At 53.5% G+C, this 24348-nt stretch overlaps 6 protein-coding genes across 7 annotated transcripts; 3 read left to right on the top strand and 3 right to left on the bottom strand.

Annotated features, from left to right (window-relative positions):
- The first annotated feature begins 931 nt into the window (after positions 1–931).
- NCU02056 (salicylaldehyde dehydrogenase) lies at positions 932–3451 on the top strand. The gene is made up of 2 exons (XM_958919.2): positions 932–2086; positions 2149–3451. Exons 1-2 carry the CDS (start codon positions 1638–1640, stop codon positions 3128–3130), a joined length of 1431 nt encoding a protein of 476 aa, XP_964012.1. The 5' UTR covers positions 932–1637; the 3' UTR covers positions 3131–3451.
- A 540-nt stretch (positions 3452–3991) lies between these two features.
- NCU02055 (uridine nucleosidase Urh1) lies at positions 3992–6240 on the top strand. Its single transcript, XM_958918.2, has 4 exons — positions 3992–4154; positions 4242–4389; positions 4808–4893; positions 4962–6240. Exons 2-4 carry the CDS (start codon positions 4330–4332, stop codon positions 6007–6009), a joined length of 1194 nt encoding a protein of 397 aa, XP_964011.1. The 5' UTR covers positions 3992–4154; positions 4242–4329; the 3' UTR covers positions 6010–6240.
- On the bottom strand, positions 6166–8159 carry NCU02054 (hypothetical protein). Its single transcript, XM_958917.2, has one exon. It carries the CDS (start codon positions 8022–8024, stop codon positions 6258–6260), a length of 1767 nt encoding a protein of 588 aa, XP_964010.1. The 5' UTR covers positions 8025–8159; the 3' UTR covers positions 6166–6257.
- Positions 8160–8380: 221 nt separating this feature from the next.
- Positions 8381–12910, top strand: mus-42 (mutagen sensitive-42). Its single transcript, XM_958916.2, has one exon. The coding sequence runs from the start codon at positions 8624–8626 to the stop codon at positions 12665–12667; it is 4044 nt and encodes a 1347-aa protein (XP_964009.1). The 5' UTR covers positions 8381–8623; the 3' UTR covers positions 12668–12910.
- Positions 12911–13589: 679 nt separating this feature from the next.
- Positions 13590–20688, bottom strand: NCU02052. Of its 2 annotated transcripts, XM_011394624.1 has the most exons (2): positions 20057–20688; positions 13590–19971 (listed from the first exon to the last, which is right to left on the bottom strand). In XM_011394624.1, the coding sequence occupies exon 2, from the start codon at positions 19676–19678 to the stop codon at positions 14066–14068; it is 5613 nt and encodes a 1870-aa protein (XP_011392926.1). In that variant the 5' UTR covers positions 19679–19971; positions 20057–20688; the 3' UTR covers positions 13590–14065. The 2 variants fall into 2 exon arrangements, with proteins under 2 accessions (XP_011392926.1, XP_011392927.1); XM_011394625.1 differs by having other exon boundaries at positions 13637–20688.
- Positions 20689–21219: 531 nt separating this feature from the next.
- Positions 21220–23802, bottom strand: NCU10806 (hypothetical protein). The gene is made up of 2 exons (XM_001728505.2): positions 22838–23802; positions 21220–22681 (listed from the first exon to the last, which is right to left on the bottom strand). The coding sequence occupies exons 1-2, from the start codon at positions 23517–23519 to the stop codon at positions 21615–21617; spliced, it is 1749 nt and encodes a 582-aa protein (XP_001728557.1). The 5' UTR covers positions 23520–23802; the 3' UTR covers positions 21220–21614.
- Positions 23803–24348: the final 546 nt, after the last annotated feature.

Raw genomic sequence — 24348 nt, forward strand, 5'->3', positions numbered from 1 at the left:
TGTCAAGGGCTGGCAGCAACCCCGCCTTTTAACCATCTCATCCTCAGCAGCTTGAACCTTCCGCTTCCCGTCATTTCTGCATTCCTCTTGATGCACTAAGATGGGACAATCTGGTGGTTTGGTTGAAGAAGTCTTCAATTCCATCAGTCCCATCTCCTATGTCGGAAGTACAGCAGGCATTGTGCACATCTCAGGTCTCAGAAATCAGAGACAGGCACTGCGTAACGACTAGTAAAGTGACCATCCGACATGCCATGCATAGTGGTGTGACGGCCAAATATGAGAAATTGATTCACGGCAAACTGCAACCGCCCAACCTCCTACTCGCAAAGAGATCATGATTGAGCGCAAACAAGTTGACATGGTTTCTTTGCCTCAACCCTTTGTCGCTGCGGCAAATGCCTTAGCAGATAAACAACAGGGAAAAATGAGATGTAGGGTCTAGTCTAGAGAAGACCGTGACGGCCAGTGATCAGCATCAACACATCCGTTCCGTGTCCGAATGTGGATCTACCGGCCCCGATAGCTCCTCCCAGCAAACCCTCCGGGCATGTGAATCCGGCCTCGGACCTGACTCGGCAGGTCTCCGATTCGGAGACTCCATACACCCCACTCCGAATCACTGGTGTCTTCCTGCCAGACGGGGCGGACGCAGCACCCCCACATGGTTCCCGACAAGCACCGCTCAACCTTCGAGTCCTCCCACTTCCACGTCGCCCCGTTCACGTGGGGGGTCACGTCGTCAGGCACCCTTTTCAACTCCCGAAGCTATCCCCGAATCAACCATAAAAACGCGGGAACCCCCAGTCGTCGTATCAAGGTTGAGCCTCAAAGCAGAGGGATTTGTAAGACAGATGCCGAAAGTTACCTCCGCTTCGCCTAGATCCCACTGAGGACCCCACACATGGATTGGCCAAAGGGCTGCCAAGGCCCATGGGGGGGTGGTTGTGGTGCTTCGCGACAGCTACGGGATGTATTGTACGCTCTGGTTGGTGGATAGCTGATTAATTCATCGCCTTGGTCGTCGTCCAGTCATCGGCGCTGTTATTGTCAGTGTCGCCGTATCATTGACCCTTGCATATCAGATCTGGGGCCCGAGACAGAGTTGTAACCACCACATGGAATATCCGGGGAACCAGGCCTGACAGCTTGGGAATTCAAAGGAGCGCGTCAGGACAAAGATACGGACCAAACTGTTGGTGGCAGCCTCACTCGTCAATGTCACCACCATCCATCATGGTGAACATCAATCAAGTCCAATCAAAACACCGCTATCGGACTTGCAAACTTTAGCCGGGATGTCCTGCCTCAGCCGGGTAGCCTATAGTTCACCGGCTCATCACTGCTACCCACTCCCCGGCTTTTGCTTGGTGCTGCGGGGATGTGGGCAACCAAGATCTTCATCAGTCCCACTCATTCCGCCCTCGGGATCCGCTACGACGTACTGTGTAAATGCCATGTTGAAGAACTCTTCATTCCTACGCACACTGGCCGAGGTCTCGCTATGTACTCCTCGTTTTCCTTGATCAATATCTGTTTCTTAGTCGTTCGCACTTGCTTGGTTGAACCTTTTCCCCAGCTCTAGATACCCCGGATTGTACTGGCAATCCCCTTGCTTTTCTTCAACTACCGACACCATGGCCGAAACTTATACCGTACCCTTCTTCATCAACGGCGAGGAAGTCCGCACGTCCAGGACTTTTGATGTCACGTCCCCAGCAACCCAAAAGGTTGTGCACAAGTGCAGCAGCGCTACGGATACCGAGGTTCAGGCTGCCGTGAACGCCGCGGCAGAAGCTTTCAAGACATGGAGGAAATCACACCCTAACCAGCGTCGTGACCTTTTCCACAAGGCGGCCGAGATCTTGGAGAAGAGAAAGGAGGAGTTGGGCCAGTACGTGATGGACGAGACGGGTGCTCCACGCCAATGGGCCGACTTCAACATTCAGGTTGCAAAGGACTTGTTGATGGATGTGGCCGGGAGATGCAACACGCTGGAAGGCTCGTTCCCCGTAGTCAACGATCCCGAATCGGGGGCCCTCGTCTTGCAGGAGCCCTATGGCGTTATTCTCGCCGTTGCCCCTTGGTGAGTCCAGCTTTAGGCGGCGGCTAAGAGAAATGGTATGTATTCCACTAACACCTTGCAAGGAACGCCCCCTACATTCTCGGTATCCGCTCCATCCTCTACCCCATCGCCGCCGGCAACACCGCCATCTTCAAGGCCACCGAGCTCTGCCCACGCACCATGTGGGGCCTCTGCTCCGTCTTCCACGAAGCCGGCCTCCCCAAAGGCGTCCTCAACATGCTCGTCCACGAGCCCGCCAACGCCCCGGCCATCACCAGCTCGCTCATCTCCAACCCGCAGGTCAAGAAGGTCAACTTCACCGGCAGCACTGCCGTCGGTCGCATCATCGGCCGCCTGGCCGGCGAGAACCTCAAGCCCGTGCTGCTCGAGCTAGGCGGCAAGGCCTCGGCCATCGTCTGGGAGGACGCCGAGCTCGACAACGCCGCGACTCAGTGCGCTCTGGGCGCCTTCCTCAACTCGGGCCAGATCTGCATGTCCACCGAGCGTATCCTGGTGCACAAGTCCGTCCGCGCCGAATTCGAGAAGAAGCTCGTCCGCGCCGTCGAAAACATCTTTGGGCCCCCGACGCCCGCTCCGATCCTTATCAACTCCCTCGCGGTCGACAAGAACAAGAAGCTCCTTTCGGATGCCTTGTCCAAGGGCGCCAAGCTGCTGTACGGCAACCCTGACGCCCAAGAAGAGACCACGACGCGCATGCGCCCGGTCATTGTAAGTGGAATTACCACCGACATGGACATCTACAAGACCGAGAGCTTTGGGCCCACGGTGGCCGTGTACGAGATCGAGACCGAGGAGGAGGCGCTCAGGATCGCCAACGATACCGAATACGGATTGACGAGCGCCGTGTTTACGGAGGACTTGAGAAGGGGGTTGCGCATGGCCAAGGAGATCGAGACGGGCGCGGTGCACATTAATAGCATGACGGTGCATGATGAGGCGACGCTGCCCCACGGCGGCGCGAAGGCGAGCGGATATGGGAGGTTCAATACCAGCAGGGGTTTGCAAGAGTGGGTTAAGAGTAAGACTGTCACTTTCAAGTTTTGAATTCGAGTTGGCGAAGTATGGGCTGGGTAGATGAGGGGGGAAGTCTGGCGATGTGTACATTTTGAAAGGGCATCGCGAGGTCATCATCAAGAGGGGGAGAGAGGAAGGCAGCAGTGCAAACAAGCGTGCGTTGATAGATGTGTGTTTGAGCGATCTACTACTAAGTAAGGCTATGATGGATAATGGGATCTCGTGGGAATCGCTTCGTACGCATATATTCGCCTCAGTATGGGACTAGCCATGGTGTTTATGTTTTGTTCCTTGACATGTACAAAGGACTACCGCTACTGTAGTGATCATCGCTCTTCTCTCCTTTTCCCCTTTTTTGGCTCATGCCGAGCAAAGATCCGCAGTCTCCGTATGTTTTGATCATGGGGACGGGTTTACAGGGATTGCCAAGACCGCGAATTCACAAAGCAAGCAGGTCTTGTATGGCCATAAAAATCACTGAGAAGGAGCCTATAGCCAGGGGAAAAAAAGAAAAAAGAGAGAGAGAGAGGGGGGGAAAACAAAGAGGACGAACCTGCCAGCTATTTACAAGTAGATAAGGATAAGAAAAATGGTCAAGCTGACAGGCGATGGTAATAACTGAATGTAGTGAAGATCTTCTGCAAAAGTGTTTATGATATGACACTACAAAATATCGGAACTCGGCGTCCTCAGCCGTCAGCCGCCTTCCTATTTGGTGGCCGTCTGGTGGGGAAAACTTGTAGGGACAACAGCCACTAACAAGCCGATGTTTTGGGGGATCATCTTCAGACCAAGAACAACAGGCTGGCAGGCAAGGCCGTTTGAAGGGATATCCGCGGCTTTGAGGATCCACGGTAGAGATTCCTGTTGTAAATTGTATGTATGTTGTCCTCTACACTATATTGAAAGCTAGGACCCCTTTCCCGAAAGCCAGCTTTTTTATCATTGACTCTGTACATGTTTCAAGCGTTTCAGGTTCCTACTACCTAGTCATCGAACGTACGTGAACAAACCTAACTCGTGGAGAGAGTATCAGCGAGTCCTTGCACCAAAAGTAGGTAAAGTCGAATGCCCCAGCTTACTTGTATTACCCCGCGTTCCGTTTTGGAGCTTATCAGTTTCACTCACTAACATCAGTCAGCCTTTCCACCAAAGAATCCTCACCAGTTTGAGAGACTTATTCCGAACAATTTCTTATTGATTATCACCGGAGGGAGAAAAGGTGAAAGATGGGATCGTCAGTCGACAACAGAATTCCCGTTTGGCTAGATTGCGATCCGGGTCACGATGTAAGTTCAGCTCGGGTGGTGCAGGACGGGAGTTACGCCTAAGTCGGTCGCGACGGGATGCAAGAGAAACGGGAGAGACACAAGAGAAGAGAGGTCGGCATCTCCCGTTGGATCTGCACTGTCGGTGCGATGCGAGTGCAGGCGCATCCAGTCCTAGTTCGGCTCTATTTGGTTCAGTTCGAAGTCAACTTTCGACGGCACGTTACTTCATCATAGCTCGGCTCTCTCCACCTGTTCGTCTCGCGAAGTCGTGGCGGGCGCGGTGAGAGAGGATGAGATGAGATGAGATGATGTGCATCCAAGTACCTACCGATGGCATCGGTACTACCTACCTACCCGCCGACGACGAAGATGGGAATGGAGAATGAAATTGATCAACATTTCAAAGTTGCAGACATTAACGAGTCGATGTGAACAGGACACCTTCGCCATTCTCCTAGCCGCCTACCACCCAGCCATCCGCATCCTGGGTATCTCTACAGTCTTTGGCAATGCATCCTTGGAGTAAGCGAGCCACTTGACCTGTTTCCTCATCTCACAAGGCCGTGTCTGTCTTAACGCACATATCACAGAAAAACAACCCGCAACGCCTGCTCTATCCTTACCTCCATCTCCCGCTCGCACTCTATCCCCGTCTACATCGGCGCCTCACACGCCCTCCACCGGCCCCACCTGCACGCGCCTACCGACATACACGGCGAATCCGGCCTAGATGGAACCAAGCTGCTCCCCACGCCTCTCGTCGGCCCCGACACCTCCGTCGACGCCGTAACCGCCATGTCGACCGCCTTACGCTCCTGCGCCCCTGGAACCGCCTGGGTGGTAGCCACCGGCAGCTTCACCAACGCCGCACAGCTCTTTTCAAGCCACCCAGATCTCGTCAGCCACATCAAGGGCCTCTCCCTCATGGGCGGCGCGTTCGGCACCGGCTTCACCCCCGCCATCCTGGGCACCGTCGACGGCGTGCCCCGCGTGGGCAACTGGACGCAGTTTGCCGAGTTCAACGTCCTCGCCGACCCGGAAGCAGCACACGCGATTTTCTCCAACAAGGAGCTGGCAGGGAAGACGACGCTGATCCCGCTGGATTTGACGCACATGGTTTTGACGACGGAGCAAGTCCGCGATTTGATTCTCTATGGGCCCGAAGGCAAGGAGGCGCACCCGGAACTGCCGCAAGATGGAAGAAGCCAAGGGAAGACCACCCTGAGAACCATGTTGGTGGAGCTGCTCATGTTCTTCGCCAAGACGTATGCGGACGTGTTTGGGATCACGGAAGGCCCGCCGCTGCATGATCCGTTGGCGGTGGCGGCTGTGTTGACGGGATTGGTGGGCACCCCGCTCGAGGAGTATCAGATTCCTTTTTGGGACTTTTCTCCAGGGACTGTGGAGAAGCACAGAGAGAGGTTTGAGGTTACGGTGGTGACCGAGGGGAGTTATGAGGATGCGAGGGTCAACGGGGCGAAGACGGGTATGACGGTTGCCAAGCCCCTGCCCGAGGGTGAGGAGGGTGTGAGGATACCGAGGGGATTGGATATTCCGCTGTTTTGGAAGGTGTTGGAGGAGTGTGTGAGCAGAGCGGATGAGGCGAATGCGCGGGGGGATGATGTGCTTCCTAACTAATTGAAAGGGGGTTGTGGGTTGTCGAATTATAAAGGGCTTGGTGGTGATGAGATTTTGACTGAACAGTTTACAGGACGTACATGGCACAAGGGAGATTTGCACTGCAGAGAATACCCACATCTAGTCTAGAGGACGCTGCTTGGAGACTTTATGACAGTTCAGTTTGTAGACATAGATTATAGAACTACTGCATATCACTGGGTATATATTATCATATCTTCGTTCGATCCCTACTCATTGGCCATGTCTCACTCCTTCGCCTTATTCTTTTCAATGACCTTCATCACATCTGCAAAGTTGTTCTTATCACCGCCCTTCTTTCCACCGCCCCGCTTGCGTTTCCCCTTACTGCTCCCAAGGCCCGCCTTTCCACCTCCTTCATATCCATCATCGTCTTCATCCTCACCCCACTCAGACAACTTGACCTTTGATGATTCGTCCAAATCGGCATCGTCCTCCATACGACTCGACCCGAAACCCATATCCAGATCTTCGTCGTCTCTGCTGCTCTCCAGCAGCTTCTTCCGTAGTCGTGCTTCCCGCTCGGCTGCCAGTCTCTCCTCTTCGGATTTCTCGGCGGCGCTGATGGCCTTTGCTTTGGCCAGCGCGGCGCGGAAGGAGGGGTCGTCAAGCGAGGGCTTCTTGTACTCTTCTTGCGAAGTGAGCCCGGTCTTGGAATCTTTGAAGTAATTCCTCGGTCCGGCGGCTGCTGGTTCTGGTTTCGGTGGTGGAGGCATATCTGACAAACTCTTCTTCTCTTTCTTCTGGGTGTCCTCCACCTCTCCGTCCTCCTTATCTGACTCGTCATCAGAACCGCTTTCCAACCCAGCTAGCGGATCGTAATCAGACTCGACATCGTCAAAAATATTCGGCTCTTTATCCTCCTCTGCCGCCTCGGCCGCTTTCTTCTCCTCTTCCAGCTTCTTGTAGTACTCGGGCACGTCCATACCGAGAACCTTACCCTGCGCGAGCGCTTCTCGCTCCTTCTCGTACTCTTCCTGCGTCTTATTCGGGTCGACTCTTCGAACTTTGCGTCGCTCGTTGCCGTCTTCATCGACGATGATCATGATCTCGTTTCCTCTGTCGTCACGCTCTATCCTCGTTTCCGCCTGCTTCTTTGGTCCGATCTTCTTGAACCTAGACCCCAGACTCGACTCCTGCTTGGCCTTGGCGGCAGCGCGCGCGGCTTTCAATTCGGCCAATATTTGATTTCTTGTCTTCTTTGCACCCGCCAGTAATGTCGTGGTTGCAAACTCGCCCTTCTTTTGCACTTTTTCTTTTTCCTTGGCTTTGACTTGGGCCGCTTCGAGTTGTTCGAGCACATCATCCGCGTCGCCGTCCTCCTCGCCATCCGCTCGTTGCTCATTCTCTTCGGTCTCCTCTTGATTCTCTTCCACCTCAGGCGACTCCGACTCTGACGCATCCTTCTTCTCACCAAAAACATCCACTTCCCCCCTCCTCACCCTCTCCAAAAGTTTGAAATCCAAACCCTTCACCAGATGCGCCGTCTCCAAGCCACCTCCCCCGCCAATGATCTCCACTCGCAAGCGCTCATACTCGTCCTTGTCGATCTCCTCCTTTTTGTACCGCTCTTCCAGCTCCTTCAGCTTGCGCTCCCGCTCGTCCGCCTCTTCTTGCGCTTGTCTCTGCTTGGCGCGATCGACGTATCCTTCGGCAAGCCTGCTACCTTTGGGAGCAGAAGTTCGGATCTTTTTGTTGGGGTGTTGATGTTGTGATGATGATGAAGAAGAGGAGAGGGTCTGATTACGCTCGGCGAGTTGGCGGGCGAATTCGTTGCGGGGATTGAAGCCGGCGACGGAGCGAGGGGTCATGGGGATAGAAGAGCGGGCTTTGGAGCCTAGGGCGAGTGTGCGCGGGGTGCTGTTGCCTGCTGGCGCTGGAGCTACCGGAGATTTGGAGGTGTTCGAGGAGGGTGGTGATGGACTGCTGCCATTTTGATGGTTGTTTTTCTGGGAATTAGCGAGAAGAAGACGACGGAATTGTTCGTTATTCATGTTGGCGGTGTGATGATTACCGCGTTTCGGTAATGGATTGCCGCGGGTGAAAGGTCATGGAGAAAAGAAGAATGGGCAAAAGATGACGGGATGATGCGAATGTTGAATGATGGCAGTCCAGCCTCGGGAGTTGAGGCGCGAGGCTGGAGGAAAAGTGGCGTCCAGTTGAGGCTTGTGGGATCTGCAGCGAAAGCCCGCGGGACGGGAAGTGGGACGAGAGGGACCAGCAGTGATCCCTCAGCGGAGACCGCAGTCACGGGACCTCGCATCAAAGCGGACCGCGGTTTGACGCGCTTCCGCCATGTCCAACGATTATGGAGGGAACCTCATCGTGGAAGAAGTTGCCACTCGGTCAGATTTCCTTCACCTGCTGCTTGGTTGTGTATTATACTCACTGTCAGTATACCACATTCGAAAGCACCTTTTTTCCCTTAAAATATCGAAATGAGTTTTCACGACTGTTGCTGAACAGCACACTCAACAACTAGGATGCTTGACGGCGATTCATGGATGATGTCATAGCCATTTTGGGCATTCTCTCCATCGCATGAATGGATTAAATTAGACATCTGGATCCTGTGATCAAGTTACTCGTCACCATGGTTGGAAATCATCTTCTCGACAAGAACTCGGCCGCCGTACGGAAGAACATCGAGAACCATGCCTTCAACGATGAAGGCGGCGACGAGTACGGGGCCAGTCGCTTTGGAGGGTTCGCCGACTACTTCCAAAACAAAAACATCAAGCTCCAGAACCGCGACGCCCAGTTGCGCTCTTCCGCCAAGGACAAGCCTCAGATCTTCAAGGGACTAGTCATCTATGTTCTTGGGTACACGCAGCCTTCATCCAGCGACCTGCACGACATATTGGTCCAACATGGCGCTGGCTGGCTCCAGTATCTCGGTGGGAAGACAATGGCAACGCACATCATTTGCTCGTCTATACCACCAAAGAAAGCGGCAGAGCTGGCCAACTACCGAGTGGTCAAGCCGGCTTGGGTGGTGGATTCTGTTGCAGCGGGAAGGATGTTGTCCTGGACCGAGTACCGGGTTGTCGACGAGGGACCGAAACAACGCACCATCAAGTTTGATGCTGGGAAAATGTTGAGTAGCCAACCGCGACAACAGACCCCTCAGGGATACCGGGAGCAGACTGAAAATAGCTTCTACACCAGCCAGCTGAAGAAATTCAGCAGCCCGGCACAGCCAAAGACTCCCTCCAAAATTCCCCCAATTGTAAACGATAAAATCGAGGACTTCGAGGATGATATGTCAGTCGATCTTTTGCAGGTGCCACCTTCATCCAAGTCAGAGCCTCTTGCTCTCTCTGAACCCGACGGGGCATCAGACGAACAATCTAACACTCCTCCGTACCGGGCTCCTCTTGAAGCTGCTCCTGAAGCTAGACCTACCACACCAGATATCGCCGAGCCAGAAAATCCAGAGCCAGAAAAAACGAATGAATTGCATCCAGCCAAACCAATCACCTCGGAAGAGCACAACGCCAGGCTACTCGCGGATCCGAAGATGAGAAAAGCTTCAACCGCAAATCCTGACTTTCTGAAACAATACTACTCTGAAAGTCGTCTGCATCACCTGTCTACGTGGAAGGCACAGCTCAAGTCCCGTATGCAAAACCTTGCTGCTGAAAAAGGCCCAGCGAAGAAGTTGGCTAAGCGGCCTGCTGGCTCTCGTCGGTACATCATGCACGTCGATTTTGACAGCTTCTTCTGTGCTGTCTCTCTCAAGAAGGCGCCCGAGTATCGTGACAAGCCAGCTGTGGTAGCTCATGGTAATGGAAAAGGTTCCGAAATTGCTTCTTGTAACTACCCAGCCCGGAAATTCGGCGTCAAGAACGGCATGTGGATGAAGCACGCCTTAGAGCTATGTCCAGATCTCAAGATCCTTCCGTATGATTTTCCGGGGTATGAGGAAGCCAGTCGGCAATTCTACGATGCTATCCTCGAAATTGGTGGTGTTGTTCAGAGTGTCAGTATCGATGAGGCCCTCATTGATGTTACTGACATCGTCATGGCTGAAGCTGGGTCCAGCGGCATTGGCATCAGCGAAGGAAGCATCTGGAGGGAACAGGAGAAAGTAGATCAGATGGCTTCGAAGCTTCGAGATCGCATCAAGGAGCAGACGGATTGTCATGTCTCTGTGGGCATCGGTGCCAACATCTTGCTGGCCAAGGTTGCCCTCCGCAAAGCCAAGCCAGCTGGACAATACCAAATCAAGCCGGAAGAAGCGCTGGATTTCCTCGGTGAGCTCAACGTAGAGGACCTACCAGGCGTCGCGCATAGTATCGGCGCAAAACTTGAGGAGCTTGGTATCAAGTTCGTCAAGGACATACGACAGACCAGCAAGGAGAGACTAATTTCGGCATTGGGCCCGAAAACAGGAGAGAAACTGTGGGAGTATTCCCGGGGTATCGACCGGACCGAAGTTGGTGAGCAACCCATCCGAAAGTCGGTGTCAGCCGAGGTAAACTGGGGCATCCGCTTCGTCAACCAAGAGGAGGCAGAGGAGTTTGTGAGGTCCCTTTCACAGGAACTGGAGCGTCGTCTGTTGAGTGAGGGCGTCAAGGGTAAGCATCTAACCATGAAGATCATGAGACGAGCGGCCGATGCTCCTCTTGACCCACCCAAACATCTCGGTCACGGCAAATGTGATACCTTCAACAAGAGTGTGTCCTTTGGCGTTGGGACCAACAGTGGAGAGGTGATTGGAAAGGAAGCCGTTGCAATTTTGCGCTCGTACAAGTTCAGCCCGGGCGACCTTCGTGGGTTGGGGATCCAGATGACCAAGCTGGAACCTCTAAAGCCGTCTGCTGCACAGCAGGGAAGCCAAAAGAAATTGAGTTTTGGTGCAGCAGCGACATCCTCGGCGAAGAAGCGGAAGGCTGAGGCCATTGATGACGAGCCTCAGAGTCCGGCAGCACATAGGTCTTCTACGGAACGTGATGAGAAGGATCCTATCACTGCTGATCCGCTCACACCTCGAAAACCGAAGGTTCATCCAGCATTGCATCTCGCAAGGGCTGGTGAGGCAGATGAGAAGGCCAAGACGCCGCTCAATGTCAAAGGAACTCAGTTTATCATGCCTTCTCAGCTCGACCCAGCTGTGCTGGCTGAATTACCAGAGGACATTCGAACTACGATAGTAAACCAAATGAAGGCACAACCCAGTAGACGCACAAATTCCACGCCTCCTCAACCGAACAGCCGGAAAGCCCTTCCAACCTATGCAGAAATCCCACCCGACATTGACGTCGACGTGTTCAACGCTCTCCCGCCATCAATGCAAGCCGAAGTCCTCGCTTCCTACCGCCGCAACACACCACAAGCAAGTCCAAGCCGCCCGCCACCGTCTCAAGGGGGTGGTGGCGGACAGACCCTTCTCCCGCAATCTCCCCGCAAGGACCGAATCATCAATCGCCCCATCGACCGTCTTCGCACGCCCACCAAGCGCGGCCGCGGCCGTCCCCCAGCCTACTTGAAGGAGAAAGAGCGTGACCTCAAAGCCGGTCTCCGACAAGCCTCCCTCATCACTGCAGCCCGCTCACCAGATCGGGGTGAGGGACCCAGCGATTATCCCCGACAACCTTCGGTCGAAATCGACCTCCCTCCATTAGACCCCAATGTCCTGTCCGAACTCCCTGAAGAGGTCCGGCGCGAGGTAATTGAGGAGCACGCCCGCCAATGCCGGCAGCTCGAAAGGCAGGCTCAAGCGACAGCCGCCGCCGCTGCGCAGCAGCAGCAGCAGCAGCAAGAGTATAGTCGGCATGTCCATTTGATCGCCGTAGACATTGAGTCTGCTAGGCACTACCTCCTCCGCCGTCGACAAGCGGGCAACAACAACAACAACAACAACAACAACAACACCTCACGGTTTCTAGGTAACCAGCAAAACCCACCACCAAACCAACCTTACCACGATGACCGGCACTTCCCATCACCCATCGCCGGCGGCGGCCGTTACCACTCTTTCTTCGGCCCCCCACCAAACTGGGGCCGCACAAACCGCGATCTGCGCAGGATCCACTGGCCCGGCCCTCCTACCAAAGCGACTCTCAAATCCGCGGCCGTGCCTGCGGGCGGCGGCGGGCAGATGAAGGTGACGGACGCGGCGGCAGTGAGGAGGATGATTCGGGCGTGGTACGTGTCGACAGCGAAGCAAGGGGGGCCAAGTCTGGTTGATATAGAGGCGCTGGAGGAGTATCTGTACAAGGTCATAACGTTAGAGAGAGATATGGAGAAGGCTAGGGGGTTGGTTAAGTGGTTGGAGTGGTGTGTTGAGGGTGGGGGTGATGGAGATGGAAATGGAGATGGAGATGGAGATGGAGATACACTGAACAAGGAAGTGGACGACGACGACGGAGGAGTGAGGAAAGACTCTGAAGAGAATGTACATGTACATGGGGATGAAGCCGGTGGTAATGTTGTTGTTGATGTTGATGATGATGATGATGAAAATGGGATACGAGAACAAATACAAATAAGCGACGAAAAGAAAAATGGCAACATGACGACGGCTGCCAAAAAAGAAATATATACCTGGCCAGAGGCGGTAGTAGCCATCAAGGCTTCGGTGCAAGAGGCCATGAAAGAGCGGGGATTGAAGGAGATGGATTTCTCTTCTTGAGGAGCTATTCCATAGCTGTCTTGCTTTGGGTGGTAAATATTTAGTGGTGTAGAAGAAGAGTAACCTGCATGATTCCAATGCCTCGATCAGGTGGAGGACTGCGGCGTTGACAAGGGAACATAAGACTGGATGGGATATGTGTATCTTTTTCTATAAGAGGTCTATAGAGTTGGTTCACTTGAGGGAGGGCATTTGCACATTTGTCAAGGCACGAGTCACGATAAATAAATAGATAGATACCCCTTGAATAGCTAGCTAGCTGTATGCAATGAAACGAAAATATTCGGTGTCAGTATCATTGTTTCTTTCTATCTCCATTCAGAAGTCATATCATACATACCCTTTTCTTTTCCTCCTATTTTTTTCTCATTTCATATTCATTTATGTTGTTATTCTTGTTATACAATTGTCACACACTTCAAACCGTCCCCCGCCGTGCCAAAATCTTACGAGTGTTGTTGTTGATATCAGCTTGTTATCGGTTTTATCACTTGGTACAACAGAAATAGTTTGTGTCTCTCTCCCTCTAGATGGAGGAGGTAGCTTAATTACCATCCACCCTATCCCTACCTAGGTAGCCTCACTCCTTCATGCCTTAGATGAGTATTCAGGTATGTACTTGTTTGTATATTTAGGAACCGACATCTACCTATTGTATTTGGAAGACGATTAGGTATTGCGGGTACCTTCATCATATGTAACCGTTCCTATTTCGAATGTGCCAGAACCCAAGATAACTTTCCGTTTTTTACATCTATGGTAGTAACCAAAGGCAGGAAACGTAAAATTCAACGTTGCAACCATACAACCGACGGATCTCATCTTTAGAAAAGGTAGGGTTCACCACTATCGGTCTGTTCAACAAAGCGATCATGGCTTATATGTAGGTAGCTTGTTTGCAACTCGCTTTTATGCTTCTATGCTTGACACCACTACAGCACAAAGAAACTAGACCAGCCCACAAAAAATGGTGCAAACTCCTAATTCTTGTTTACAAAATTCCGCTAAGGCTCCCTTCATACTCTTTTTGATATAGATATACAAAAGAGACTGACTGCCTTGAGAAGGACCTTTCCAGTCCGTTCGCTTTCTTGCAGAGAGGTGAGAAAAAAAAAAGCCCTTGGCAGCGGAAAAAAAAAAACATTCCCTTCCCTTGCCACACAACCTTAACCTCGACGACCTCAACCAAGACTGTCTGCCCTGAAGAGCAAATATCATTTGGATGCCATCTCATCTGACACCTCTGGTAAGCGAATACTTCGCCGATGCCTTTGCCTCGCGGGCCTACTTCCTGACTATCACTATCCTTGGTAGTCGTTTCTGTCCTCCTTGATCTTCCTTTCCTCCCCGCAGATCTGCCCGTCCTCTCTCTTCCACATGCTTATTTCCACCTCGCGTCTAACGAGATCCACTACCACCACCAGCACCAGGCGTCGATGACGAACCAGAACCACCTCCGAGACCACTTCCGCTACTCTTCAACTTGAGCTTAATGATTTTCTTCTTTGGCTCGCCGCCGTTGGTTGTGGCAGCAGGAGTCGGATGGATTGGGGAATGGGATTCCTTGAGGGGATGCGGTGCCTTTTCGTGAGGCGCTCCAGTAGGCAATGGTCTCCGCTCTTTTTCTCCGGATCCTGGCAACGGTTTTCTGTCCTTCTTGATAAGGAGACTTGAGCCGGAGGATGATACCCTGTCGCGATCTCCTCGGTCTCGGTCTCGGTCCCGGTCCCGGTCTCGGTCACCTCGATCACCACGATCACCACGATCACGCTCCCTGTCTCTATCACGGTCGCGGTCGCGCTCCCGATCACGATCCTTGTAACTGTCTCTATCACGATCGCTGTCCCGATCAGCTCGATCACGGTACTTGTCGCGAATCCGCTCCCTCTCGCGGTCAGTTCTCTCGCGGTCACGGTCACTCCTCTCGCGTTCCCGTTCCCGATCCCGATCTCGATCCCGATCGATCCGGTTCCGTTCCCGGTCGCTGTCGGTGGTGCGGCCGCCCCTGTCGCTATCGCCGCGGTCGGTTCCCTTCTCCCTGTACTTCTCACGAGGTCGGTCGCGCTCACGATCACTATCGCGGTCTCCTCGTTCCCTGTACTTCTCTCTATCCCGCTCTTTCTCGCGAGGACGCTCATGCTCACGGTCACTCTCGCGGTCCCGCTCCCGCTCCCTGTACTTCTCCTTTTCTCGCTCGGCACCACCACGGTATCGCTCCCTGTCGTGATCATTGCGGTCCTTCTCCCGGAATTTGCTACTGCTGTCTCTCTCCCTATCTCTGTCCCGTTCCCTGTCTCTATCCCTCTCCTTATTCCGCTGCTCCTTCTCAGCATACGATCCAGACGAGCCGTATCCGTTACCGGCAGGAGACTGCATCCGGCTCTTAGGGGATGAAGGCGCCGAACCGCTGCCAAATCCTACTGCGGCGCTCGATCGCTTGTGGACGGGTGTGGCAAGACTGCCGGAAATGCCTCTGGCGCTGGCGGCAAGCATTTGCTTTTCACGCTGACTTTGTTCGTAGTCGATGCTGCGCTGGGCGCGGGCAGACAGCTTGGTCCATTTCCTAAATGGTAGCGTGACGACTTTGGAAGGCTGGCCATTGGCGTTGGGACGGACGGAGAATGAAGATGTGCGGGGAGGCGGAATCTGAGGGGCGGATTCGCGGAAAGAGTGGCCCCTGATGGCTTCGCTTCGAGGAGCCTCTTTCTTAAAGGACTCACTGCGAGGGGGTTCTGTCTTGAATGAGCTATTGCGAGAAGGATCGCTCCGGAAGGAGTCGCTGTTGGTCTTGATGATCTTCTTCGGGCTAGGGTTCTCAAATGACTCGTCACTCTTGCGCTTGATGACCGGCTTGACGATCTTTGGCTTGCCCAAATTGACGGTGCTAGGCCTTGGAACGGCAACGTCGTTGGACTGTTGGGGTTTGGGTGCAGGTACGGGGGGAGGTGAAGCCGCTTTTGGTACAGCTGTCTTGATGCTAGGCTGAGCGGCGGATGTATTGGGTGCGGGAGCACTTGGAACTGATGTGGGCAAGGGAGTGCGCGGACCGGCAGTCGTAGAAGGCCGAGGAGGCACGGTCATAGCGATAGAGTCCTTCCGTACTGGTGGGGGAGCTTCTGGGACTGGTGACTCCCGAGGTTTCGCAATGTACGAAGGCCGTGATTGTAGCTTTACGATTGTCTTCTTCTCAGGAGGCTTAATCTCTACCCTGGAAGCCGACAAGTTGGTCGACGGTGTCGGTGCGGGTAATGGCGCCGGAGGCGGTGGAGCTTCGATCGCAACCATATCCTTACTCTTAGGAAGCGTCCGGTACTCCGACTTGAACTTGACGACACATCTCTTCTTGGGCGGAGTTCCGAGGATCTGTGGTGCAGTGGCGACAATTGTCGGGTCGCGAGTTGCCTTCCAGACAATGGGATACTTGATAGTAACAAGTAGAGAATCTTCTGGTTCGAACATGGCCGAGCAGAGCTCCAATAGCTGGCGCTTCTCCTGTAGACCGATGACGGGAGAATTAAATGCCTTCCATATGGATATTTGCATCTCCGTGTTCCCCCTCAGCTCTTCCTTGAGCGCATTAAGCGCGTGGGCAATGTCTTCTCTGCGTACTGCATCGAGCTTCCGTTGTTGGATCTCTGCGTCACCTTGATCGATGACGAGACCTCCATCATTAAGAGCTTCAAGTTCCTGTGTCGAAGCTTTGTTCTCGCCAAACGCAATGGCAGCGATTCCCCGGCAAAAGACCTTGAACAATCGATCGCGGATGAAGGGCGAACTATCGGTGCTCATGTATGAAAGTAGAAGCTTGAGAATAGGGGGTTTGGAGATCATTCCAAGCTCAACCAGGCACTCAAACGCCTTGATACGTACAAGATCAATGTTGTCGTCCTGGAGGTACTGAACAAAGTCGAGGGCCGATTCAGGGATGACACGAGCCTTCATGAGCCTCATCTTGCAGTGAAGAGCCGTTGTCGTCCAAATGTTCTGGTATGTCAGTGTCCATTCATCCATCCTGCGAAACTTGTCGATCTCCTCAATGGTCTTCTCAATGAAACTTTTGAATTCCGCATCGTCTTCATCGAAAGGATCCAGGTTTTTGATGAGGTATCCCTCGGTAATCTCCTTCTGCGGAATCACAGAGGTGGTAAGAGCATCGAGGAGTTTGGCGATGTAGAACTGGTCTGAAAACTCATTCTCCGAATTGTCATTAAACAGGAGCATCTCCATGATGAACTGTCGGGCCCTCTTAGAGCATCTTCCTTTTTCCTGCAGGTCCGTCGTCCGTGCAAGCACCGCGGGAATCGCACATTGGATGGCATACTGGCCCTTGTCGGTAAAATCGTTGGGAGCGATCGGGTAGTGATAGCCACCCTCCCGGCCGGGAATTGGTACCTTCTTGCAGAAAAACTTGCGGAAACAGAGTATCAGATGGACCATGCCGATGTAATTCAAGTCAGGATGTGCCTGTTTAGCGAGGTCTTCCAATGCCATCACTCGGACACCATGGTAATATCGTCGGTCCATCACTGTCCGCGTCTCGATCGTCGAGTGGACCGCATGCCTCTTTTCCCTCTTGAAAGCGAGCATCGCGTCCTGGTGGGCCACGACGTCTCTATCCTGCTGTAGTTGTGCCAGATACATGTACTCCTGCATATCAGTCTTCATGAAGCAAAGCCACTCCATGTTAGCATCAAGCCGGATCCATTCATAGGATTCTTGATCCATCTTGGTTTGGACCTCTGAAGCCCAGTCTTGTAACCCCCAGTCCTCCATATCCTTTTGGCTGGTGAGGACATCGCCCAACATGTTAAAGTAGACAACATCGTCCTCCTGGATCTCGTGTTTGTCACTATTGCTGTTGGCAGCCGCGGCCATGGCCTTTTTGGTTCTTTTCAGACGCTTGTACTTTGTATTGTACGCAATCTGCAAATTCGTCCCACCTTTATCTTTCTCGGTAATGAGCTGGTAGTGCTCATAAGGCGTACCGTCTGCTTCGTGAATTCGGACGGTGAATGGACCAGTGAACAGCTTGGGAACGTCGCCGGCATAGACCTGGTGTATCTCCTCTTGCAACTCCCTCCAGAACTCATCCTTTGATATGCTTTTCTTGGTCGGTCCCTGATATTGTAGAATTTGGATGTCGACGTTGAGATTCTTCTTGTTGAACTTTTGGTGAATATCCAGTCTCGGGCAACCCGCACCAAACACGTATTGATTCCAAAGCTCATCAGGGACGTATTGACTGCGTTTCTCGCACCATCGACGGAAGTCCTGGAAAGAGAGGGTAGTGGCCTTGGGGTCCGTGTTGGAAATATTAGCGGCCGAAACCATTTGCGACAAAACGCGGACGACACCTGTCGAGCCAGGAATCTTGGACATGCGCTGATCGAGTATGTAAAGGACAAGTGGCGCCTTGAGCGCCATAAACTCGAGCTCAAAGTCACCTAGGTGAAGATAATCGCCCAGAGCATGCAAGGAGGGTCTCCGCACATCCGCCTCTACAAGCTTGTCGGAAAGCGACTTGATATGAAAACGATACCAGTTGTTTCCGCAGATGGTCCTCATGAACAGATCTGTCATGAACCACTGGAGACCGATGATAAGCCAAGTGTCGGACCGCTCATTTGGCACAATGTGGACCCCCACGTACTGACTGGCGAGGGCATGGACGAGCTTCCTGGTAACCTCGATGTCCGTATCTATGATCGTTTCGGGGTACAGCAAACGCGTACTGCACAAGGATAAGGAGTTTGCAACCGCAGTGTCGTGAACCAAGTCTTCGACAAAGCACATCTTGTAGGCTTCATAAGGATAACGGCCGAACTCAGGGGCGAAGTAGTCGGCAGCAGCCACGACGGCTTGGCATGTCCATCGAACTTCATCCACACGGCCAGGGAGACAATAGCCGTGAATTCTGGCTGCATTAGCCCCGAGCTTCTCGTCCGCCTCCTCAGTTCTAAACTCGGCCCCAAGATCAACGTGCTCAAAGGGGCCAACGGCGAAACCGATGTGCCTAGCAGCGGTGTTGACGCACTCAAAAATCATGGTCTTCTTGCGCTCGTCCTTGGGGTGCATCTGCTCGCCAATGAGATTGCCAGAGCAGACCACGGTAATCTCCCTCAGCTTATCCTCTTCGGTGAAAGATGAGCCAGGCTGGTGTGCAGAAATATCAGAGGCTTTGCGTTTCCGACCGCCATCCAGAGCAGTCAGCAGTGCTGATTGGGTAGCCAGAGGCGGTGCGAAGGCATCCTCCAGCGTTCTTGGGCATGTGATTTTGATTGTCCAGGAATGCCTCGAACCGGGATCATCGAGGCAAGGGAAGATGCAAGACGCCGTACCGGGCTCGAGCGAATGCCGGGTGTAAACGTGTGGGTATCTCAGGTCACCTTCCTCAACGCCGACAAAGTGCAGGCCATCTCTGATTCTCTTGGACCTGAAAGGCACAACCACCGTGAGTTCCTCATTAGGGTCGGAGAGGCCTGTCGCATTTTCCGATACCGACTTGGGAGTTTTGATCTTGAGAATGCGTTTGGGCTCCGAATCCTGGATGAGAGCATCTGGGCGGAGACGGATCCTGAGGGACCCATCAGCCGGCACGCTGATATTAAGCTGCTCTGCCCTTTCTACGATGGGAGCCTGGCGGCGTGTTTCTGGGAGTAATGGCGCCATCCATTTCTTCATTATGTGATGCTGAGTGGCACCGATTTGCGCATTCGTGGGGGGCTCCATTCGATCGTAAGGATCATGAGCCTGTGCCCGTGTCTTGTAGCCGTCCACCGTAATGTTTGAAACGTCGATTTCGCATTGCCGCGTGTCTAGGACGAGTTCCTCAAGGTCGGGAACCAGGGGATAAATCTTGAATGTGCAAATGCCGCTGACGCTCTTCTCCCTGAAGTTGATGTCTAGCTCCACCTCTTGCCTCAAAATGGCGTACGGCTCGGCAGCGGCCACAGGATCGGGGGCGTTCGTCATGTTGGCAAGGGCCACATCTCCATTCTCGAGTCCTGACATTTTGGATGTTGCTGTATGGCCACTCAGGCCGACAAGATGATGGACGCGGTAGTTTGGTTAAGAAGTAGGGCGTCGCTCGTGTAATCGCGGGGACGTCGTGGAATGTCGAGGAGGGCGAAGAGCCGAAGGAGAGGGTGACGTCGCGGTCGTGTTCAAGAGAAGTTGAACTGGCAAGAGCTCGACCTGGCAAAGCTTGGACAGGCCGACAAGGCTCACTCGGTCATGGCAAGAGGTGGCGCATGGAAGCGACCCCGTGAACTTCAAGTTGACTCGGCTGCAATGGACTATGCGGACTGACGTATAGAGAGAGAGGTAGCTTGTTAGAGCAAAGGCCGGTGGGTAGTCACAGCGAGGCACCACAGGTTGGACGCTAAGTACCTCTGATGATCGGATTTGTATTATTCTGTTGACCTATGACTGCACGATACGGCGGGGGCCAAGTCAGGCAAGTGCAGGCGTTGGAGGTTCGCTGGTGCCAGGACAGAGGATGCTGTTCTCGGACGCGGAGAAAGTTGAATGATCGTTCGAGAGCTGCGCGGCGGGCGACGGAATCTTTTGACGGGGCAAATGAAGGGCGTCCGTCGGTATAGGACTGGACAGAGAGTGGGATGCGGCGCGGGGCAAATGGCCGTAAACCGTGGACATGCGTCGCAACGGAGACGGCGATGATGGGAGTTGAGTTCTGGTGACGACAGAGGACGGAACTGTAGACGGAGCAAAGCAAAAGGCGACCGGGCCTGTCTGTCGTTCAAAGCTTCCAGAGTCCCCGTCGCGGGTTGGAGTTTCCAAAGTCGCAACCGGTCAGGCACCTACAGGTATGTACGGGCAGGTACTGGTAGAGGTACCTTCAATTCAGTACAATAGATAGGTAACAGCAGTCACAACACGACCAAGTTCATGCCTTTTTACCAGAGGAGCCAGAGGCATATATATCGTGTGGAAGTAGAGAATGGCCAATGGACTGGATTGTCCGGATTACAATGATTGACTGCACTGCACTGCACTGCAGCAGCACCTGGATTATAATATAAAAACAAAAAAATTCAGAATCCGGGCAGAGCTGGAGAAGGTCCGGACTTGGTACATAGTGTAGACGTGTAGCTGCGGACGCGGGTCAGATGTACCACCTTTTTACCGCGTTGCGACCTGCGTGCGACAAATATTATGGTACGGACCTGGGTCACTGCTTGCTTGCCTGCCCTCGACAACAACCCTTGTTGCTGCGTGGGTGCAGTGCAGGACGGAGCACCTGAAAGCCAAGAACCGTCGTCGAAGCCAGTGCCGGAGTTTTGCCGCGCCGAACTGCGATGTCAATGAAGTCTTCGGTTTTTGAGGTTCGGTCTTGGCATAGTGCGCTCAGGGCAGTGTCCAGTCCGTCTGGGTCATCACCAGCGGGTCATGCGCGCCCTCGACCGATTCGACTGTTTGATTGGTCATTGTTCTCACTGCACGTGGCCCCGCAATTCCCATCCTCCAAGCTGCCGACAATGTCGTCACACGGCGGTGAGCTCGGTGTTGAAACCGACCGATATCAACAAGGTGTCGAGGTCAAGATAACAAATTTGGCAGACCCTTACACTAAGTGTTTACAACTACTACTGCCTAAGGAAAACTACTACTTCTAGAAGCCAAAGAAACAGAACACACTCCCCATGTGGTTATGCCGTGCTATCATTTCTCTCAAAACAAGTAATCATGTGTACCATGATGATGATATGAAGAGTGTGACATCAAACTAAAGCATCCCAGGCTAATAATTCCTACATTGGGAATACATACCCAGAATTCAAACACCCCAATTAGCACAAAGACAAGACGGCCCGGCTAAGAAGTAAATAAACACCATGGCTTGTTATCCCTGAATGACCACCAAACGCCAGCCGAGAACACTCTCAATGCCCAGATAATAATAGAGAAATTTGTTAAGACATCACGTTCAATGTTTACCCCTCTTGTCCCTTCGCTTCCTTCTTGCGTGGGCTTTCAGCGTCTCCTCGTCCATGATGTCTTGTGGAAGCGCGAATTCTCGTTCATCGCCATCGGGCACCGGCTGGCCCCACGCCAGCACGTTTCTGCCCCTTCGCCTGTTCTTGTTGAGCGCCGCATCTCGCTGGTATGGCTTCTTGAAGAACGAGGTAAACTCTCTGTATGGTTCGGGCTCTGGCTCAGGCGGTGGTGGAGGCGGGATTGGACGTTTGCCCTTTTTGGACGGCTTCTTCTTGGCCGCGGCGATTGCCTCTTCACGAAGCTGCTTTGCAATGGACGCGTCGACGTCGCTCTCGTCTGGTGGATCGCCGTCAGATTCGCCCGTGTCTTGTTCTTGATCCTCCATTTCCTCATCACTGTCAGCAATAACCCTATGCTTGGCCGCATCTTCATCTTTTCGATGATCCTTAAGTTCAACTTTATGCTTTGCATCCTCGTGCTTACGCTTTCCGTTCTTCCCTCCGCCCTGCGGCTTGTTGGCCTTTGCCCCCTTGCCGCCCTTTCCGCCCTTTCCGCCGCTCTCGGCATTGCTTGTCCGGTCCTTTTTCCGTTTTCTGCGCTTCTCTTCGGCCGCCCATCTCCGGAACTTTTCGAGGATGGCTTGGCAGCCCTTGATGAAGTGCTCCCGGGCGGGCTCGAACTGCTTCTTACGACCTTCTGTGATCCCACTGACGCCCATTACCCGCAGCCAGTCATGACCCTGCAAGGCATCCAGCAGTCGAATGATTTGGTCCTTTTCATGTTGAGCCCGTCCCTTTTCCGAATTTCGTATTGAGCGTTCCAACCGTTCCGCCTTCTTGTGAGCTGTTTCGTAGAGGGAATCCGGCAACGGATCGTCCTTCAAGGCTGCTTTTCCTTTGTGTTGGGTTTCCAAAAAGCTAAAGTTGATTGTCTGGGAATCGTAGAGATCGGTAAACAGAGCATCGCCGTAGCCTCGGATAGGATAGGATTCGATTGGACGGGGCCGGAAGCCATGGGTGCCTCCAATAACAATGGGGGTGTCGAGATTGAGGAGGTCTATCAGAGAAGGAAGCAATTGACGTTAGTGATTGCTTGGGGGGGGGGGGGGGGGGGGGGGGCCATGCTGACGACCGGTGTATCCAAGACGGATCGCCCAGGGCTGGAAGGGGAGGCGGAAAGGGGTGTTAGGGGTTAGTAGTGTTTGTGACTTACGCTGCTCCTTGGGGTCATTGCCGATTACCTCATCATAGTCGGGAAAGTAGGCGGCCAACTCGCTCTTGAAGCGAGTGCCTTCCTGCGATCGTAATTTGCGACCGCCCTCCTTGATGGTATCGGCAGCATTGGGGTTCAGCCTGCTCAATTCATGCTTCAAGCCATTGACCACCTTTTCCTGGTGCCGTGTAAGGCCCGATGGTTGTTTGGTGGCGGTTGTGCTGGGTTTTGCAGCAGTGGTAGGAGGGGCACGCGTGGAGGGATTTGGGGGCTTTGGTGCCGCAGTGACAGTGACGACAGGCTTCGGGTTAGGGGCTGTAGGCGTCGGGGGCTTCGCGTCGCGCGAGGAGTCAATTGAAGCCGATTGACGAAATGACGGCCGGGCAGGTATCTCGACGGCAAACTCATATCGAGCCTTTTTGGGAGGCACGGGATCACATTCTCGGGGCTCGAGTGATCGCTTGTTGCGTTGTTGGACGGTGGTGGTGGTGGTGGTGGTGGCAGTGTTTGGCGGCTTGATGGGGGATGGGGATTGTTCGGCGGAGGTCGCGTTCGCGAGCGGGTGTTGGGCGGCGTGGTTCTGCGGTGACGAGTGCGACCGGTAGGTGACAGTGTTGCTCGAATGCGGATGACGCAGACCTTCAGCTCGTCTCGAGCGGGTCACGGATGTGCTCGTAGCCATTTGAGAGCAAGCCCTTCATGGTGCGAACAACGTGTGCCGCGATACTGGTCGAGGTTGCAAAGTGTGTGCACAATTGATTTTGGTCCTGGCCGAGTTCAGTTCGTTGTGGTTGAATGGATTTGCTGTGGCCAGCTGCACCTCTGCTCTTGCCCGCGGGCTCTGCTTTTTTTTTTTTTTTTTTTTTTTTCTTTGGTCCCGGATCGGGTCGAGTGAACCATGGGCGGGCAGCACAGCCGCCTGGATGCTGGGAAGAGTGAGTGGAAGATGCAGGGCACTGTCCGTTGTGTCCCTCTTCCTTGGTGTCGGGTGGGCGATCATTGTAGGTAGCCCTGAAACATACCTCTAGGGCAGGTTTTACGGGGGCGCGGTGGGCATCACAGGCGGCGGTCCCGACACAGGGTAGAGCAACAACAACCAAGATCCAGTTTTTCCCCTTTCACCTCACCTCACTGCAGGTTAGGTCTCCCTACTGCCTATGGTAGGTACTTGCCTACCTTGGACATCCAAAGTGGCGAGGCGCAGCTCGTTCATCCCGTCTTGATGCTGTCTCCGTCATTTGCTCGATTGGCATTCGCACACCCACCTGTATCTGCCCATCCATCTCGTCGGTCATGAAGCTTCCACTTCCACTCGAAGCGGTGACGAGGCTCTGTGAGTATCGGGCTTTTACCGTAATTCAATTCGGACAGACCGACTTGGCTTCTTGGACGGCTCAATCAATGACCGGAAGACATGCCGTTCACTGCGCAATCTTTCCTCCTTTTCAGCTCCAGTCCCCTGGTAAATCAGTGGCAGTCAATGGCATGGAACAATACCTTGCGGCTCTCGA

This window comes from Neurospora crassa, linkage group I (assembly GCF_000182925.2).
Source record: "Neurospora crassa OR74A linkage group I, whole genome shotgun sequence".
Taxonomy (NCBI): Eukaryota; Fungi; Ascomycota; class Sordariomycetes; order Sordariales; family Sordariaceae; genus Neurospora; species Neurospora crassa.